The sequence below is a fragment of the Nerophis lumbriciformis genome, linkage group LG29 (genome assembly GCF_033978685.3).
Source record: "Nerophis lumbriciformis linkage group LG29, RoL_Nlum_v2.1, whole genome shotgun sequence".
Taxonomy (NCBI): domain Eukaryota; kingdom Metazoa; phylum Chordata; class Actinopteri; order Syngnathiformes; family Syngnathidae; genus Nerophis; species Nerophis lumbriciformis.
Genome location: NC_084576.2, coordinates 31,264,076 through 31,284,120, shown reverse-complemented (window position 1 = coordinate 31,284,120; position 20,045 = coordinate 31,264,076). Strand labels below are relative to the sequence as shown.

Sequence of the window (20,045 nt, the reverse complement as noted above, 5' to 3'; positions counted from 1 at the left end):
CAAGCCAAAAGGTAATAAAAGGAACGGTTGCTGAAAAAGTGAATATGGTGCTAATATGTGTAATAATCTTTTCCTACTTGCTCCCAACGAGAGAGACAATAATAATAATAATACAAGCATACTGACCTGATAAGGCAGAGGAGGGCCGCGGGAGGAAGTCTGCCTCCTCGCTCTGCTGCTCCCTGAGGGCCCTGCTGGCGCTCTCCAGCCCACGGCTCAGGTCGTAGTCGTGGTCCCACTCCAGCGGGATGGAGTCCACGCTGGCCGGGGTGTCTCTGCCCGAGCGCTCCGTCCTGAGCTGGGCCGCCGCCAGAGAGGCCGAGCGTCCCGAGGAGGCCAGCGGGGACAAGAAGCCGTCGCCCAAACGCTCGCTCCACGGCAGGCCGGACAAGTCCCCGGGCTCGTCCAGCTCCAGTTCACGGTCCGAGAGCGACACCTCGGTGTCGTCCTCTGCCAGCTGAAGGGAAAAGAAGCTGGTTGAGTACATTCTCCTTTAAAGGAGACAAGGAGTGATGAGGTAAACATCTTACAGGGAGGCGAATGAGCTTCTTGTAGTAGCGCTCCACTCGACCAAACACCTCCTGACAGTAGCGCTGCAGCTCCTCCAGCTCCTCCTCGATGACGGCTGCATCCAGCGGCTCGCTCTTCTCCAGCAGAGCCTCGCCCTGCTGGAAGATGCGCTCGATCTTGGCGGTGGTCAGCGAGATCTCCTGCTGGAACGACTGCAGGACACAAAGTCAGTAAAACACTGCGGAAATCCTGGGCTGATGCTGATCTATGTTTTTAGCCCAAAAAACATTATATTTTCTTATTTTTTCCTTTTTTTTTAACACTTTAACACTGTCACAAAATTATACAATATAATGTCCTTCAATATTGCCATTTTCTTTATTTTTAAATAAATAAACACTATAGTGAATGTATTAAAAATAAACAAATAAGCACAAAAAAAATCTTATTTTTTCCTTTTTTTTAATTACTTTATTGCAATACTTTCACAAAACTATACAATATATTGTCCTTCAAATTTTCCCTTCATTTCTTCATTTTTATTTTTATTTATTTTTATTTTTTTATTTTATTTTATTTTATTTTTTTATTTTTTTTGTGTCCTGTCCAGCTTCTCAGGCAAATCATATAGTTGGTGTAGATGCCCATGTCGGCTGTTCAGATTTACTTTACAAAAGTATTTTAAAATAAATACACACTACAGTGAATGTATTAAAAATAAATAAATAAGTACGAAAAAAATCTTATTTTTTTTCCTTTAAAAAAAAAAAAGGCTTTATTGCAATACTTTCACAAAATTATACAATATATTGTCCTTTAAAAGTGACATTTTCTTTATTTTTAAATAAATACACACTAGAGTGAATGTATTAAAAATAAATAAATAAGTACAAAAAAAAATCGTATTTTTTCCTTTTTTTAATGACTTTATTACAATACTTTCACAAAATTATACAATATATTGTCCTTCAAAATTGCCCTTTTCTTTATTTTTGAATAAATACACACTACAGTGAATGTATTAAAAAAAAAAAAGTAAAAAAAAAAAAAAATCTTATTTTTTTAAATTACTTTATTGCAATATTTTCACAAAATTATACAATATATTGTCCTTTAAAAGTAACATTTTTTTTTATTTTTAAATAAATACACACTGCAGTGAATGTATTAAAAATAAATAAATAAGTACAAAAAAAATCGTATTTTTTTCCTTTTTTTAATGACTTTATTACAATACTTTCACAAAATTATACAATATATTGTCCTTCAAAATTGCCCTTTTCTTTATTTTTGAATAAATACACACTACAGTGAATGTATTAAAAAAAAGAAGTAAAAAAAAAAATCTTATTTTTTTATTTTTTTTAAATCACTTTATTGCAATATTTTCACAAAATTATACAATATATTGTCCTTTAAAAGTGACATTTTCTTTATTTTTAAATAAATACACACTGCAGTGAATGTATTAAAAATAAATAAATAAGTACAAAAAAAATCGTATTTTTTTCCTTTTTTTTTAATTACTTTATTGCAATACTTTCACAAAATGATACAATATTTTGTCCTTCAAAATGGCTCTTTTCTGTATTTTTAAATAAATACACACTACAGAGAATGTATTAAAAATAAATAAGTAAAAAAAAATCTTATTTCTTTCCTTTTTAAAAAAAAATAATTTATTGCAATACTTTCACAAAATTATACAATATATTGTCCTTTAAAAGTGACTTTTCTTTATTCACTATAGTGAATGTATTAAAAATAAATAAGTACAAAAAAAATCTTATTTTTTTCCTTTTTTTAAAAATTACTTTATTGCAATATTTTCACAAAATTATACAATATATTGTCCTTCAAAATTGCCCTTTTCTTTATTTTTAAATAAATAAACACTACAGTGATGTAGTAAAAATAAATAAGTACAAAAAAAATCTTATTTTTTCCTTTTTTTTTAAATTACTTTATTTCAATACTTTCACAAAACTATACAATATATTGTCCTTCAAAATTGCCCTTTTCTTTATTTTTAAATAAATAAACACTACAGTGATGTAGTAAAAATAAATAAGTACCCAAAAAAAATCTTATATTTTCCTTTTTTTAAATTACTTTATTTCAATACTTTCACAAAACTATACAATATATTGTCCTTCAAAATTGCCCTTTTCTTTATTTTTAAATAAATAAACACTACAGTGATGTAGTAAAAAATAAATAAATAAGTACAAAAAAATTTGTTTTCCTTTTTAAAAAAAATTACTTTATTGCAATACTTTCACAAAATTATATAATAGATTGTCCTTCAAAATGGCCCTTTTCTGTATTTTTTTAAAAATAAATACACACTACAGTGAATGTATTAAAAATAAATAAATAAGTAAAAATAAATCTTATTTCTTTCCTTTTTAAAAAAAATTACTTTATTGCAATACTTTCACAAAATTATACAATATATTGTCCTTTAAAAGTGACCTTTCTTTATTCACTACAGTGAATGTATTAAAAATAAAAAAGTACAAAAAAATTTGTTTTTTTTTTCTTAAATTACTTTATTGCAATATTTTCCCAAAATTATATAATATATTGTCCTTCAAAATTGCTCTTTTCTTTATTTTTGAATAAATAAACACTACAGTGAATGTATTAAAAATAAATAAGTACAAATTATTTATTTTTTTCCCCCTTTTTAAAAAAAAATACTTTATTGCAATATTTTCACAAAATTATACAACATGCTGTCCTTCAAAATTGCTCTATTCTTTATTTTTAAATAAATAAACACTACAGTGAATGTATTACAAATAAATAAGTACAAAAAAAATCTTATTTTTTCCTTTTTTTTTTAAATTACTCTATTGCAATATTTTCGCAAAATTATACAATACATTGTCCTTCAAAATTGCCCTTTTCTTTATTTTTAAATAAACACTACAGTGAATGTATTAAAAATAAATAAATGAGTACAAAAAAAAACTCCTCTTGACAAATTTGGTGCAGTTCGGCTAAATGTGTTGCTTTTCTGACATGGACTTGTTTCTTCAGCATTGTCCACACCTTTAAGTCAGGGCTTTGGGAAGGCCATTCTAAAACCTTCATTCTAGCCTGATTTAGCCATTTCTTTACCACTTTTGACGTGTGTTTGGGGTCATTGTCCTGTTGGAACGCCCAACTGCGCCCAAGACCCAACCTTTGGGCTGATGATTTTAGCTTGTCCTGAACAATTTGGAGCTAATCCTCCTTTTTCATCGTCCCATTTAAAGCAGCAGTTCCATTGGCAGCAAAACAGGCCCAGAGCATAATACTACCACCACCATGCTTGACGGTAGGGATGGTGTTCCTGGGATTAAATTCCTCACCTTTTCTCTTCCAAACATATTGCTGGGTATTGTGGCCAAACAGCTCCATTTTTGTTCCATCTGACATCACATGGACAAAGATAAGACCTTCTGGAGGAAAGTTCTGTGGTCTGTGGTTATTAAATATTAGTATTAAATATACTTATATAAAACCTCTACCTTGTTTTTAATGACTACTTAGGCCTATTACTGTATTTCAGTGTTGCCATTATGGTGGTACTTGGAGAGCCAAGTTTTGTGAGGTGGTTAAAAAAGTGTGAGAATCACTGCAATACTGTACAGCATTTTATATTGTGTTTAAAGCATACTTGCCAACCTTGAGACCTCCAATTTCGGGAGGTGTGGGGTGGGGGGTGGGTGCAGGGGGCGTGGTTGGGGCGGGGGCGTGGTTGGGGGCGTGGTTAAGAGGGGAGGAGTATATTTACAGCTAGAATTCACCAAGTCAAGTATTTCATATATATATATATATATATATATATTAGAGATGCGCGGTTTGCGGGCACAACCGCGGAGTCCGCGGATTATCCGCGGATCGGGCAGATGAAATTTAAAAAAATTAGATTTTATCTGCGGGTCGGGTCGGGTCGGGCGGTTGAAATAAAAAAAATTAGATTTTAAATAGATTCAGGTGGGTGGCAGTTAAACCAATTGGGAAATATATATACATAGTTAAATGTTGTTACCCACATACGAAAAACGAGCAGGCACCTGCTGCATATGCCACAACAGAAGAAAAAAAAGAAAAAGAGATGGACACTTTTACGGAGCGGAGAAGGGACGCCTCGCCGGGGTCCGGGACCGAGGCCCCTTCCCCCGAGAGGGCCCCCCGGGAGCCGTAGCTGAGGCGATCCGCGAGAAGGGCCCGACGCACGTCCAGGGTCACCACCGCGCCCACCGCACCGACACCCCGCCTCGTCCGCCTTCGCCGCGGCCGGCGTCACGCGCAGCAGGTAAGCAGCTTACCTGCCCGCCACCCCCGTGGCCGGGGGCTCGTAACAGGGGTCACTCCGCGCGCAGTGCGCTCACGAAAGGGGTGGGGCTCACCCTGGTTGATATAGACAGCAGGACGGTGGCCATGGAAGTCGGAACCCGCTAAGGAGTGTGTAACAACCCACCTGCCGAATCAACTAGCCCTGAAAATGGATGGCGCTGGAGCGTCGGGCCCATATACCCGGCCGTCGCCGGCAGCGAGACGCGCTTGGAGGTGCGCTCAGCGCGGCTCCCATATGATTGCGCACTGGTGTGCGTCTGGGTCGTAACAGCGTGGCACGCGAATGTCTGTGCTGCATTGGATCAGTCTCCTTTCTTTAACAGGCAAAAGCTTTATAACCTCACTAATGCCTTGCATCGTCTATATTAGATATATAACAACGGGCGGGTGCGGGCGGGTGCGGTTCTGATTAAATGTTACATCGGGTGGATGGCGGATGGTTGACGACTTTCTGATGCGGTTGCGGATGAAATAATTGCCTATCCGCGCATCTCTAATATATATATAAAAGACTTGAATTTCAGTGTTCATTTATTTACACATATACACACACATAACACTCATCTACTCATTGTTGAGTTAAGGGTTGAATTGTCCATCCTTGTTCTATTCTCTGTCACTATCTTTCTAACCATGCTGAACACCCTCTCTGATGATGCATTGCTGTGTGGCACGCACAAAAGTGCTTTCATCAAATGCACTAGATGGCAGTATTGTCCTGTTTAAGAGTGTCACAACATTGCTGTTTACGGCAGACGGACTGCTTTACTGTAGACGTTCTTTATATTGCGGGAAAGCGGACCCAGGTCCGCATGGAGCTGGAGGGGGCGTGGCCTCCAGCTCCGCCTGAATTTCGGGAGATTTTCGGGAGAAAATTTGTCCCGGGAGGTTTTCGGGAGAGGCGCTGAATTTCGGGAGTCTCCCGGAAAATCCGGGAGGGTTGGCAAGTATGGTTTAAAGTGTACAAACCTTCACTATAATAGGGACTTTTGTCAAGGCTGGAACCAATTATTCCTATTTACATTGTTTCTTAGGGATACATTTTCCTCACTACACAAACTTTTCAATTGACGAACCCTGTTAAATAAGCATAAATGGAGGTTCCATCACTCAGCAGACCCTTGGTTCAGTGCTGCTTTGCCTTAGCTGAGTTCATGTTTTGCACCCATGAGAAGTCCTCGGACTCTCTTACCTTGAGCTGCTTGATCTTGGCCTGGATGTCGCACTCGGAGAAGTGCTCGATGTTGGTGAGCTGCAGGTCCATCTCGGTCAGCCACACCAGGATGGCGTCCCGTGCCGTCTCAAACTCCTCCCTCTGGCTGATGAAGTGCTGGACAGGAAGAGGAGGCGTCAGTCTTCAAGATACACAATAAATGTTGTTTAACGGCCATAAGCACCTTGAGCCTGCGCAGGATGGACGCCACCCTCTTCTGCAGGTTGTCCCACCGCTGGTTGGCGCTGTGCGCCATCTCTTTCAGGTGGCAGGAAGCGTCCGTGCGGTTCTCTCTGGCCAGGCGGCGGTACTGCTTGTTGATCAACTCCAGCTGGGTTAGGCTTTCATGGACTTGCCTCTGGAAGGACTGTGGAGACATTGGATTGAAGAATACAGTGCCACACTGTAAATCACTTTGTGATTCTGTCTGTGAAATCCGCTATATAAATAAATGGAAATTACCGGTACTTATTTTTACTGTAGGCTTTATATTTCTCGGTACGAGCGAAAGTTTGACAGACATAGCAACAGTAACTAATGGGGGCGGGGCTAAGCGGAACAAACTTCCGCGCGGATGGGTAGCAGGCTAATGTGTGGATCACAATTACACAAATATATACATTTGTGACTCGCACCTCAAAGGTCGTCGAGCCAGAGCCAGCGCCTGCAGAGAAACAAAAATGTGACGGGCACGCACTGTGTCATTCACCGGGAAGCACTCGCGTCAAGGCAGCTCAGCCCCGAACTCGATGAGGTTTTAACATGTTGTGAGCGCGGTAAATTTGATCAAAACACGACCACTGAAAGCGCGACTGTTCTCTGCACTGTGTGAGGAAATGGGAGCTGATCATACAGCCGTGCTGTTTCACAGTGAAGCAAGGTGGCTCTCCTGGGGGAAAGTGCTGTCACTTGCCCTGTCTTGCCAAATGCATAGCTCCTCCTTTTTTTTTTGCAAAGATTGCAAAGTGGCACTTTTATTGTATTTATTATTGAACTTGATGCAAGTTATTTGATTTATTATTGAACTTGATGCAAGTTATAACACTTTTTTTGATTTATTATTGAACTTGATGCAAGTTATAACACTTTTGTTTTATTTATTATTGAACTTGATGCAAGTTATAACACTTTTTTTGATTTATTATTGAACTTGATGCAAGTTATAACACTTTTGTTTTATTTATTATTGAACTAGATGCAAGTTATATCACTTTTTTTGATTTATTATTGAACTTGATGCAAGTTATAACACTTTTTTTGATTTATTATTGAACTTGATGCAAGTTATAACACTTTTGTTTTATTTATTATTGAACTTGATGCAAGTTATAACACTTTTTTTGATTTATTATTGAACTTGATGCAAGTTATAACACTTTTTTTGATTTATTATTGAACTTGATGCAAGTTATAACACTTTTGTTTTATTTATTATTGAACTTGATGCAAGTTATAACACTTTTGTTTTATTTATTATTGAACTTGATGCAAGTTATAACACTTTTTTTGATTTATTATTGAACTTGATGCAAGTTATAACACTTTTTTTTATTTATTATTGAACTTGATGCAAGTTATAACACTTTTGTTTTATTTATTATTGAACTTGATGCAAGTTATAACACTTTTTTTGACTTATTATTGAACTTGATGCAAGTTATTTGATGTATTATTGAACTTGATGCAAGTTATAACACTTTTTTTTTATTATTGAACTTGATGCAAGTTATAACACTTTTGTTTTATTTATTATTGAACTTGATGCAAGTTATAACACTTTTTTTGATTTATTATTGAACTTGATGCAAGTTATTTGATTTATTATTGAACTTGATGCAAGTTATAACACTTTTTGATTTATTATTGAACTTGATACAAGTTATAACACTTTTTTTGATTTATTATTGGACGTGATGCAAGTTATAACACTTTTTTTTATTTATTATTGAACTTGATGCAAGTTATAACACTTTTTTTTATTTATTATTGAACGTGATGCAAATTATAACACTTTTTTTGATTTATTATTGAACTTGATGCAAGTTATAACACTTTTGTTTTATTTATTATTGAACTTGATGGAAGTTATTTTATTTATTATTGAACTTGATGCAAGTTATACCACAGCTGCACAGTTATTTTATTTATTATTGAACTTAATGTTATTTTATGTTATTGAGTTCGAATGTATACAACTTGATGTTCAATAAATTTGAAAATGTTAAAGCTTGGCATTAGCGCTCTGTTGGGGCGATGGGGGCAGGTGGGGCTTGCAAACTCCCCCTTGTCCAAAGTGGGGGATGACAAAAAAAGTTTGAGAACCACTGATCTAAGGGGACAACACTTTACAAATGAATGTAAAAACACCAAAAGCAGTGAAGTTGTCACGTTGTGTAAATGGTAAATAAAAAGAGAATCCTTTTCAACTTATATTCAATTGAATAGACTGCAAAGACAAGATATTTAAAGTTCACACTGGAAAATTGTGTTATTTTTTGCAAATATTAGCTCATTTGGAATTTGATGCCTGCGACGTGTTTCAAAAAAGCTGGCACAAGTGGCAAAAAAGACTGAGAAAGTTGAGGAATGCTCATCAAACACTTATTGGGAAAATCCCACAGGTGAACAGGCTAATTGGGAACCGGTGGGTGCCGTGATTGGGTATAAAAGAAGCTTCCATGAAATGCTCAGTCATTCACAAACAAGGCCGGGGCGAGGGTCACCACTTTGTCAACAAATGCCTGAGCAAATTGTTTAAGAACAACATTTCTCAACAAGGAATTTAGGGATTTCACCATCTACACTCCGTAATATCATCAAAAGGTTCAGAGAATCTGGAGAAATCACTGTAAGCGATGATATTATGGACCTTCCATTCTTCAGGCTGTACCGCATCAAAAAAGTGACATCAGTGTGTAAAGGATATCACCACATGGGCTCAGCAACACTTCAGAAAACCACTGTCGGTAACTACAGTTGGTCGCTACATCTGTAAGTGCGAGTTAAAACTCTACTATGCAAAGCCAAAACCATTTATCAATGTTGGAATAATAATTGTTTGTAAGTTATCACAAAAGAAACGTTGTATTATGAATGCTGTCTTTCGAGGCCTAACAAGAGGAAGAAGGCTCGTAAAACTCCACTGTGATTTCAACACGGACAGATGGCAGGATCTGCTCAGCTTCCAGAGGAACTCTCTTTGAAATGTTAAACGAACTCTCTTTGAAGTATTTCACAAACTCTCTTCCAACTGTTTGGTGACCGAGGTCAACGCTGTTTACGACCCGCTGCCCTCTTGAAGTCACTGTGGTCAGGAGACGGGAGGGGTTATCCATTGTCCTCCAACACCTGCCCCAGCTGGATCCAGGAAGAGCCCAAGCCTGAGAAATCCTCTTTTTGGACTTCAAAGCGACCGAAAACAATGACTCTTTTACACACTTACCATTCCTGCTGTGACATATGTTGGTGCATGAACATGGAACATCTGAATTAAAAGAGGAGACGAAAACCTTCTTCGTCAGAGCGTGGTGCAGGACTGTGCAGAGAGTGCAGCGGCCATGTCTCTCCTCAATATTGAGTCCAAATTGAATTCTGTCTCTGTTTGATTCCTTGCCTTTTGTCTTGTTTAATAGATGTCCTGTGTTTGAACGTGACAATCAACAACACCCAAAAACGCCGCCGGCTTCGCCGGGCCCGAGCTTGTCTAACATGGACTGATACAGAGTGTAAAAGTGTTCAGTGGTCTGACGAGTCTACATTTCAATTTTTTTTTTGGAAACTGAGGACGTTGTGTCCTTCGGACCAAAGAGGAAAAGAACCATCCGGACTGTTCTAGGCGCAAAGTGTAAAAGGCAGCATGTGTGATGGTATGGGGGTGTATTAGTGGCCAAGGCATGGGTAACTTACACATCTGTGAAGGCGCCATTAATGCTGAAAGATACATCCAGCTTTTGGAGCAACATATGTTGCCATTCAAGCAACGTTATCATGGACGCCCCTGCTTATTTCAGTAAGACAATGTAAAATAATGCGGGTACTAGACTGGCCTGCCTGTAGTCCAGACCTGTCTCCCATTGAAAATGTGTGGCGCATTATGAAGCCTAAAATAGCACAACGGAGACCCCCGGACTGTTAAAAGGAAAGGCCATGTAACACAGTGGTAAAAATGCCCCATGTGACAACTTCTTTGCAATGTGTTGCTGCCATTAAATTCTAATTTAATGAGTATTTGCAAAAAAAAAAAAAAGAAGAAGTTTCTCAGTGTGAACATGAAATATATTGTCTTTGCAGTCTATTCAATTGAATATAAGTTGAAAAGGATTTGTTGTATTCTGGTTTTATTTACCATTTACACAATGTGACAACTTCACTGCTTTTGGACTTTCTTTTACCCTTTTTACATTATATTGCACTTATTTTATCCATCCATCCATCCATTTTCTCCCGCTTGTCCCGTGTTCGGGGTCGTGGGGGCGCTGGAGCCTATCTCAGCTGCATTCGGGCGGAAGGCGGTGTACACCCTGGACAAGTCGCCACCTCATCACAGGCCCAACACAGATAGACGGACAACATTCACACATTAGGGACCATTTAGTGTTGCCAATCAACCTATCCCCAGGTGCATGTCTTTTGGAGGTGCGAGGAAGCCGGAGTAGAACCCACGCAGTCACGGGGAGAACATGCAAACTCCACACGGAAAGATCCCCAGCGCAGGATCGAACCCAGCACCTTCCTATGTGAGACGCACTAACCCCTCGTCCACCGTGCTGCCCTTTTTACATTACCGTATTTTCCGCACTATTAGCCGCACCTAAAAACCACAAATTTACTCAAAAGCTGACAGTGCGGCTTTTAACCCGGTGCGCTTTATATATGGATTAATATTAAGATTCATTTTCATAAAGTTTAGGTTTCGCAACTTCGGTAAACAGCCGCCATCTTTTTTCCCGGTAGAACAGGAAGCGCTTCTTCTTCTACGCAAGCAACCGCCAAGGTAAGCACCCGCCCCCATAGAACAGGAAGCGCTTCTTCTTCTACTGTAAGCAACCACCCGCCCGCGTAGAAGAAGAAAAAGCGCGCGGATATTACCGTACGTTTCATTTCCTTTGTGTGTTTACATCTGTAAAGACCACAAAATGGCTCCTACTAAGCGACAGGGATCCGGTTCATGAAAAGACGCAATCTCTCCATCCGCACACGGATTACTATTTCACAGCAACTGATATTCCTGTGAACCGCACTGTGGATACAACGGGAGCACGTACGGTGAATATTCGCACCACAGGGAATGAGAAGTCATCCTTCACTGTGGTTCTAGCTTGCCATGCTAATGGCCAGAAACTTCCACCCATGGTGATATTCAAAAGGAAGACCTTGCCAAAAGAGACCTTTCCAGCCGGCGTCATCATAAAAGCTAACTCGAAGGGATGGATGAAGAAAAGATGAGCGAGTGGTTAAGGTAAGTTTAAGTTTACGCGAAGAGCTTAAACTTGGCTTTTTTCACGCAGCTCTGTCCATGTTGATATACGTATGTTTGTGATTGCACATTTGCGTACATTTTGGGAGTGAACAGAGTTGTTAGAACGCTGGTTTTTAATATATTATTAAAGTTTGACTGACCTATCTGACTGTTTTTTTGACATTCCTTTAGCGCAGTTAGATGCAGCTTACAACACGGGGCGGCTTATAGGTGGACAAAGTTTTGAAATATGCCGTTCATTGAAGGCGCGGCTTTTAACCCAGGGCGCCTTATGGTGCGGAAAATACGGTATATTGAACTTCTTTCATATTTGATCTATTTACACCTTCTATCTAACTTGTTTTACCTTCTATTGACCTTCTTTTACCTTTTCTCACCTTCTTCGACCTTTAATTCTGTCATGTCTGTATTATCATGTTTTGTTTTAAGTCCTGTTTTGTTTAGTTTCTGTCTTTTCACTCCCTTGTCTGGTCACCATAGCAACCATTAGTTTTCACCTGTCACGTCACGCACCTGTTTCACGTTTTGAGTCACGCACCTGCTTTCACTAATCATGTCCATAGTATTTAAGTGCATTCATTTTCTGTTGTTCGTCCTGACGACATCACCCCATATATGCTTCTGCACACCCTTATGATCCTTGCTGCTCTTTTTTCATGCCGGTTCCATGCCAAGTAAGTTTTTGTTTATCAAGCCACAGTTAATGTTTTGTTTAATTGTTCATAGTTTCCGCCACTGTGCGTGCTTTTCATTTGTACTTTTTTGCTATAGTCTAGTGATGGGTTGATGAGGCGTCATGAAGCGTTTCGACACATTGCAAAACTGTATTGATACTGTGTCGATACTGTGTCACTAAATACTGACATCTGCTGGACATTAAAAATCCCTACAGGCAACCTATGGACTGACTCAACTGACACTGATTTGATGCCCTAGTACAGGGGTCACCAACCTTTTTGAAACCAAAAACTACTTCTTGGGTACTGATTAATGCGAAGGGCTACCAGTTGATACACACTTAAATAAAAATATTGTCATTTGTAAGTTACGCGTAAGTGTGATTTAAACAAGAATAGCTAAATAAATAAATTTATATATATAAAAAAATGGGTATTTCTGTCTGTCATTCCGTCGTACATTTTTTTTTCCTTTTACGGAAGGTTTTTTGTAGAGAATAAATGATGAAAAAACACTTAATTGAACGGTTTAAAAGAGGAGAAAACAAGAAAAAAATTTAAATAAAATTTTGAAACGTAGTTTATCTTCAATTTCGACTCTTTAAAATTCAAAATTCAACCGACAAAAAGAAGAGAAAAACTAGCTAATTTGAATCTTTTTGAAAAAATTAAAAAAATAATTTATGGAACATCATTAGTAATTTTTCCTGATTAAGATAAATTTTAGAATTTTGATGACATGTTTTAAATCGGTTAAAATCCAATCTGCACTTTGTTAGAATATTTAACAAATTGGACCAAGCTATATTTCTAACAAAGACAAATCAGTATTTCTTCTAGATTTTCCAGAACAAAAATTTTAAAAGAAATTCAAAATACTTTGAAATAAGATTTAAATTTGATTCTACAGATTTTCTAGATTTGCCAGAATAATTTTTTTGAATTTTAATCATAGCAAGTTTGAAGAAATATTTCACAAGTATTCTTTGTCGAAAAACCAGAAGCTAAAATATTTATTATTCTTTACAATAAAAAATAAATAAATTTACTTGAACATTGATTTAAATTGTCAGGAAAGAAGAGGAAGAAATTTAAAAGGTAAAAAGGTATATTTGTTTAAAAATCCTAAAATAATTTTTAAGGTTGTATTTTTTCTCTAAAATTGTATATCTAAAAGTAATAAGATGCAAAGTAAAAAATATATTAATTTATTTAAACAAGTGAAGACCCATCCATCCATCCATTTTTTACCATTTATTCCAAGTCTTTAAAATATTTTTTGGATTTTCAAATTCTATTTGAGTTTTGTCTCTTTTAGAATTAAAAATGTCGAGCAAAGCGAGACCAGCTTGCTAGTAAATAAATACAATTTAAAAAATAGAGGCAGCTCACTGGTAAGTGCTGCTCTTTGAGCTATTTTTAGAACAGGCCAGCGGGCGACTGATCTGGTCCTTACGGGCTACCTGGTGACCGCGGGCACCGCGTTGGTGACCCCTGCCCTAGTATATACAATAATATAAACCAAGTCATTGTATTTCATTTAGGATTATTTCATATCTTCATTTAAATAAAAATATATTTGTATCTTTTTTAGATACAGTCAATAAATAATGTGAACATGTATCATAACATGGAAATCTAAGAGAACGTGTTGTGGATGATTGTGGACTGGGAATTGTTTTAATTTTATTTTTTACACATTTTTATAAAAAAAAAAAAAAAAAAAAAAGTTTTTCCGACATATTAAATTTTAGACGATTTCTCTTAGTTATTATTTATCGGGCTGTAGAAAAGACACGCTCACAGGGCACAGAGGAGGCGTCAGTGCGACACAGTTCGCGTATCGGTCACGTGACCAAAACAGCTCATGATCGGTCACGTGACTTTCTAAAAGCGGTACACGCACCGACACAGGGTTTTGCTCTATGAGCTCGACGCATGCGCCGATGCATCGGTGTTGGCGGACCCATCACTACCCCTCGTCCACCGTGCTGCCCTTTTTACATTATATTGAACTTCTTTTATATTTGATCTATTTACACCTTTTATCTAACTTGTTTTACCTTCTATTGACCTTCTTTTACCTTTTCTCACCTTCTTTGACCTTTAATTCTGTCATGTCTGTATTATCACGTTTTGTTTTAAGTCCTGTTTTGTTTAGTTTCTGTCTTTTCACTCCCTTGTCTGGTCACCATAGCAACCATTAGTTTTCACCTGTCACGTCACGCACCTGTTTCACGTTTTGAGTCACGCACCTGCTTTCACTAATCATGTCCATAGCATTTAAGTTCATTCATTTTCTGTTGTTCGTCCTGACGACATCACCCCATATATTAGTGATGGGTCCGGCAACACCGATGCATCGGCGCATGCGTCGAGCTCATAGAGCAAAACCCTGTGTCGGTGCGCGTACCGCTTTTAGAAAGTCACGTGACCGATCATGAGCTGTTTTGGTCACGTGACCGATACGCCAACTGTGTCGCACTGACGCCTCCTCTGTGCCCTGTGAGCGTGTCTTTTCTACAGCCGGAGAAATAATAACTAAGAGAAATCGTCTAAAATGTAATACGTCGGAAAAACTTTTTTTTTTTTTTTTTTAATAAAAATGTGTAAAAAAAATAAATAAAAAAAATTCCCAGTCCACAATCATCCACAACACGTTCTCTTAGATTTCCATGTTATGATACATGTTCACATTATTTATTGACTGTATCTAAAAAAGATACAAATATATTTTTATTTAAATGAAGATATGAAATAATCCTAAATGAAATACAATGACTTGGTTTATATTATTGTATATACTAGGGCAGGGGTCACCAACGCGGTGCCCGCGGTCACCAGGTAGCCCGTAAGGACCAGATCAGTCGCCCGCTGGCCTGTTCTAAAAATAGCTCAAAGAGCAGCACTTACCAGTGAGCTGCCTCTATTTTTTAAATTGTATTTATTTACTAGCAAGCTGGTCTCGCTTTGCTCGACATTTTTAATTCTAAAAGAGACAAAACTCAAATAGAATTTGAAAATCCAAGAAAATATTTTAAAAACTTGGTCTTCACTTGGAATAAGCGGTAGAAAATGGATGGATGGATGGGTCTTCACTTGTTTAAATAAATTCATTTATTTTCTACTTTGCTTCTTATTACTTTTAGAAATACAATTTTAGAGAAAAAATACAACCTTAAAAATGATTTTAGGATTTTTAAACAAATATATTTTTTTACCTTTTAAATTTCTTCCTCTTCTTTCCTGACAATTTAAATCAATGTTCAAGTAATTTTTTTTAATTTTTATTGTAAATAACAATACATATTTTAGCTTCTGGTTTTTTGACGAAGAATATTTGTGAAATATTTCTTCAAACTTACTATGATTAAAATTCAAAAAAAATATTCTGGCAAATCTAGAAAATCTGTAGAATCAAATTTAAATCTTATTTCAAAGTATTTTGAATTTCTTTTAAAATTTTTGTTCTGGAAAATCTAGAAGAAATACTGATTTGTCTTTGTTAGAAATATAGCTTGGTCCAATTTGTTAAATATTCTAACAAAGTGCAGATTGGATTTTAACCAATTTAAAACATGTCATCAAAATTCTAAAATTTATCTTAATCAGGAAAAATGACTAATGATGTTCCATAAATTCTTTTTTTAATTTTTTCAAAAAGATTCAAATTAGCTAGTTTTTCTCTTCTTTTTGTCGGTTGAATTTTGAATTTTAAAGAGTCGAAATTGAAGATAAACTATGTTTCAAAATTTTATTTTAATTTTTTTCGTGTTTTCTCCTCTTTTAAACCGTTCAATTAAGTGTTTTTTTTTCATCATTTATTCTCTACAAAAAACCTTCCGTAAAAGGAAAAAAAAAATGTACGACGGAATGACAGACAGAAATACCCATTTTTTTATATATATAAATTTTTTTATTTAGCTATTCTTGTTTAAATCACACTTACGTGTAACTTACAAATGACAATATATTTATTTAAAGTTAAAGTTAAAGTTAAAGTACCAATGACTGTCACACACACACTAGGTGTGGCGAAATTATTCTCTGCATTTGACCCATCACCCTTGATCACCCCCTGGGAGGTGAGGGGAGCAGTGGGCAGCAGCGGTGGCTGCGCCCGGGAATCATTTTGGTGATTTAACCCCCAATTCCAACCCTTGATGCTGAGTGCCAAGCAGGGAGGTAATGGGTCCCATTTTTAAAGTCTTTGGTATGACTCGGCCGGGATTTGAACTCCCAACCTACCGATCTCAGGACGGACACTCTAACCACTAGGCCACTGAGTAGGTATACAATATATTTATTTATTTAAGTGTGTATCAAACTGGTAGCCCTTCGCATTAATCAGTACCCAAGAAGTAGTTTTTGGTTTCAAAAAGGTTGGTGACCCCTGTACTAGGGCATCAAATCAGTGTCAGTTGAGTCGGTCCATAGGTTGCCTGTAGGGATTTTTAATGTCCAGCAGATGTCAGTATTTAGTGACACAGTATCGACACAGTATCAATACAGTTTTGCAATGTGTCGAAACGCTTCATGACGCCTCATCAACCCATCACTACCATATATGCTTCTGCACACCCTTATGATCCTTGCTGCTCTTTTTTTCATGCCGGTTCCATGCCAAGTAAGTTTTTGTTTATCAAGCCCACAGTTAATGTTTTGTTTAATTGTTCATAGTTTCCGCCACTGTGCGTGCTTTTCATTTGTACTTTTTTTGCTATAGTCTTTTGGTTTCATAGTTTATTCTCCGCCACTGTGCGCGCTTTTCGTTTGTACTATTTTTTTGATATATTAAATAAATCATGTACCTTAATTCCCGTCTCGCCCGTGCCAACTTTCCGTTGCATCCCGGAAAAGCAAACACCCAAGACCAAGTATTGACAAATTCATGTCTATTACCTTCTATTTACCATCTTTTACCTTCTATTCAAATTGTTTGGCCTTTTTTTCTATGCGATCCGGATTTCATGCATTTTTATTCATTTAACGATGAATCGAAGCAACAGAATATAAATGGCAGCTTTATTCTAATCAATTTAATGGAATATTCGTTGAGTCCCAATTGTCATTGTATTTCTGTGTCCGAGAGGAGACGTACCTCAAACTTCTTCAGTTCCTCCTTGGCTATGGTGTACAAAACCCCAGAGGAGTTTGGCAGAGCAGCCGTCTTCTCGGAGGTGGCCAGCCACTCCTCAAAGCGTGAAAAGTCCTCCAGGAACTTCTGCCACAAACGCCACGTCTCCTCGATCCTGACAAACAAGACGGGAGTCGAGTGGGCGTGAGCGAGGTTGTTCCCTGACTGACCGTGTCCTACTTGAGTCTCCTCTCCATGGAGGAGGCGCAGATGCTCCTCCAGCGGCGGTCCAGGCTGCGCGTGGCCTGCTGGATGGATTCGCACTCGCCGTCGGTGGCGCAGGCGTCGCAGTCGTGCAGGAGCACCTCGCACAGATTGAGCACGGACGCCACTCCCGTGCTGTGCTTCTCGATGTCGCTCTGCAGCTCCTGTGCGAGGACGTTCACTCGTTGAAACCGCAAATCCTCCGCGGTAATAAAAGCGGCGTGCGTGTTACCTGCTGCTGATCCAGTTTGCGCTGGATGTCCTGAAAGTCACAGGCGTCGTAGGCGATGGGCTGAGACAGCTCGGTCTCGATGTGGGCCAGCCAGGAACGCAGGCCGCTCATGTTTTTGTCCAGCTGCTGCACGGCCACCAGAGTCTCTCTCAGCTTCTTCACCCTGACAACGACCATCAGAAGGTTACCACCATGCAGGCAGACTTTGCATTAAGGCTCTTTAGCGCCGCCCTGGTGGCTCTCTGGAGCTTTTTCAAAAATGTACGAAAAATGGAAAAAAGATGAGGGCAAAAAAATATATTTTTTGTGTTAATATGGTTTCTGTAGGAGGAAAAACATGACACAAACCTCCCTAATTGTTATAAAGCACACTGTTTATATTAAACATGCTTCACGGATTCGAGAATTTGGGGAGCGCCGTTTTGTCCTACTAATTTTGGCGGTCCTTGAACTCACCTTAGTTTGCTACTTTTCAATTGATCAAGTCGTGGGGATCTACCTCATTCATATATATAATTTATATTTACTTATTTATGAAATATATGTTTTTGTTAACAAGTTAAAGGTGTTTAAAGATAATGCAAGCATGTTTAACACATATAGTTAATATTGTTAAAAAATTAAAGGTGTTTAATGATAATACAAGAATGTTTAATACATATAGTTAATATTGTTAACAAGTTAAAGGTGTTTAAAGATAATACAAGAATGTTTAACACATATAGTTAATATTGTTAACAACTTAAAGGTGTTTAAAGATAATACAAACATGTTTAACACATATAGTTAATATTGTTAACAAGTTAAAGGTGGTTAAAGATAATACAAACATGTTTAACACATATAGTTAATATTGTTAACAAGTTAAAGGTGTTAAAAGATAATACAAGCATGTTTAACACATATAGTTAATATTGTTAACAAGTTAAAAGTGTTTAATGATAATACAAGCATGTTTAACACATATAGTTGATATTGTTAACAAGTTAAAAGTGTTTAATGATAATACAAGCATGTTTAACACGTATAGTTAATATTGTTAACAAGTTAAAGGTGTTTAAAGATAATACAAGCATGTTTAACACATATAGTTAATATTGTTAACAAGTTAAAGGAGTTTAAAGATAATACAAGCATGTTTAACACATAGTTAATATTGTTAATAAATTAAAGGTGTTTAATGATAATACAAGCATGTTTAACATATATAGTTAATATTGTTAACAACTTAAAGGTGTTTAAAGATAATACAAGCATGTTTAACACATATAGTTAATATTGTGAACAAGTTAAAGGTGTTTAATGATAATACAAACATGTTTAACACAGTTAATATTGTTAATAAATTAAAGGTGTTTAATGATAATACAAGAATGTTTAATACATATAGTTAATATTGTTAACAAGTTAAAGGTGTTTAAAGATAATACAAGCATGTTTAACACATATAGTTAATATTGTTAACAAGTTAAAGGTGTTTAATGATAATACAAGCATGTTTAACATATATAGTTAATATTGTTAATAAGTTAAAGGTGTTTAAAGATAATACAAGCATGTTTAACACATATAGTTAATATTGTTAACAAGTTAAAGGTGTTTAAAGATAATACAAACATGTTTAACATATATAGTTAATATTGTTAACAAGTTAAAGGTGTTTAAAGATAATACAAACATGTTTAACACATATAGTTAATATTGTTAACAAGTTAAAGGTGTTTAAAGATAATACAAGCATGTTTAACACATATAGTTAATATTGTTAACAAGTTAAAGGTGTTTAATGATAATACAAGCATGTTTAACACATATAGTTAATATTGTTAATAAGTTAAAGGTGTTTAAAGATAATACAAGCATGTTTAACACATATAGTTAATATTGTTAACAAGTTAAAGGAGTTTAAAGATAATGCAAGCATGTTTAACACATATAGTTAATATTGTTAATAAGTTAAAGGTGTTTAATGATAATACAAGCATGTTTAACACATATAGTTAATATTGTTAATAAGTTAAAGGTGTTTAATGATAATACAAACATGTTTAACACATAGTTAATATTGTTAACAAGTTAAAGGTGTTTAAAGATAATACAAACATGTTTAACACATATAGTTAATATTGTTAACAAGTTAAAGGTGTTTAAAGATAATACAAGCATGTTTAATACATATAGTTAATATTGTTAACAAGTTAAAGGTGTTAAAAGATAATACAAGCATGTTTAACACATATAGT

General features: G+C 36.4%; 1 protein-coding gene across 11 annotated transcripts in view; it reads right to left on the bottom strand.

Moving 5' to 3' along the window:
• Positions 1 to 20,045, bottom strand: part of syne1b (spectrin repeat containing, nuclear envelope 1b) — a 469,384-nt gene that overhangs the window by 50,677 nt on the left and 398,662 nt on the right. For all 11 annotated transcript variants that reach the window (XM_072911924.1, XM_072911927.1, XM_061924513.1 and 8 more), the window contains 7 exons: positions 17,803 to 17,965; positions 17,547 to 17,734; positions 17,331 to 17,481; positions 6,258 to 6,440; positions 6,053 to 6,190; positions 531 to 722; positions 127 to 457 (listed from right to left, as the gene is read on the bottom strand). In XM_072911924.1, the coding sequence (XP_072768025.1) occupies positions 127 to 457; positions 531 to 722; positions 6,053 to 6,190; positions 6,258 to 6,440; positions 17,331 to 17,481; positions 17,547 to 17,734; positions 17,803 to 17,965 (1,346 nt within the window). The remainder of the gene's footprint in view (positions 1 to 126; positions 458 to 530; positions 723 to 6,052; positions 6,191 to 6,257; positions 6,441 to 17,330; positions 17,482 to 17,546; positions 17,735 to 17,802; positions 17,966 to 20,045) is intronic.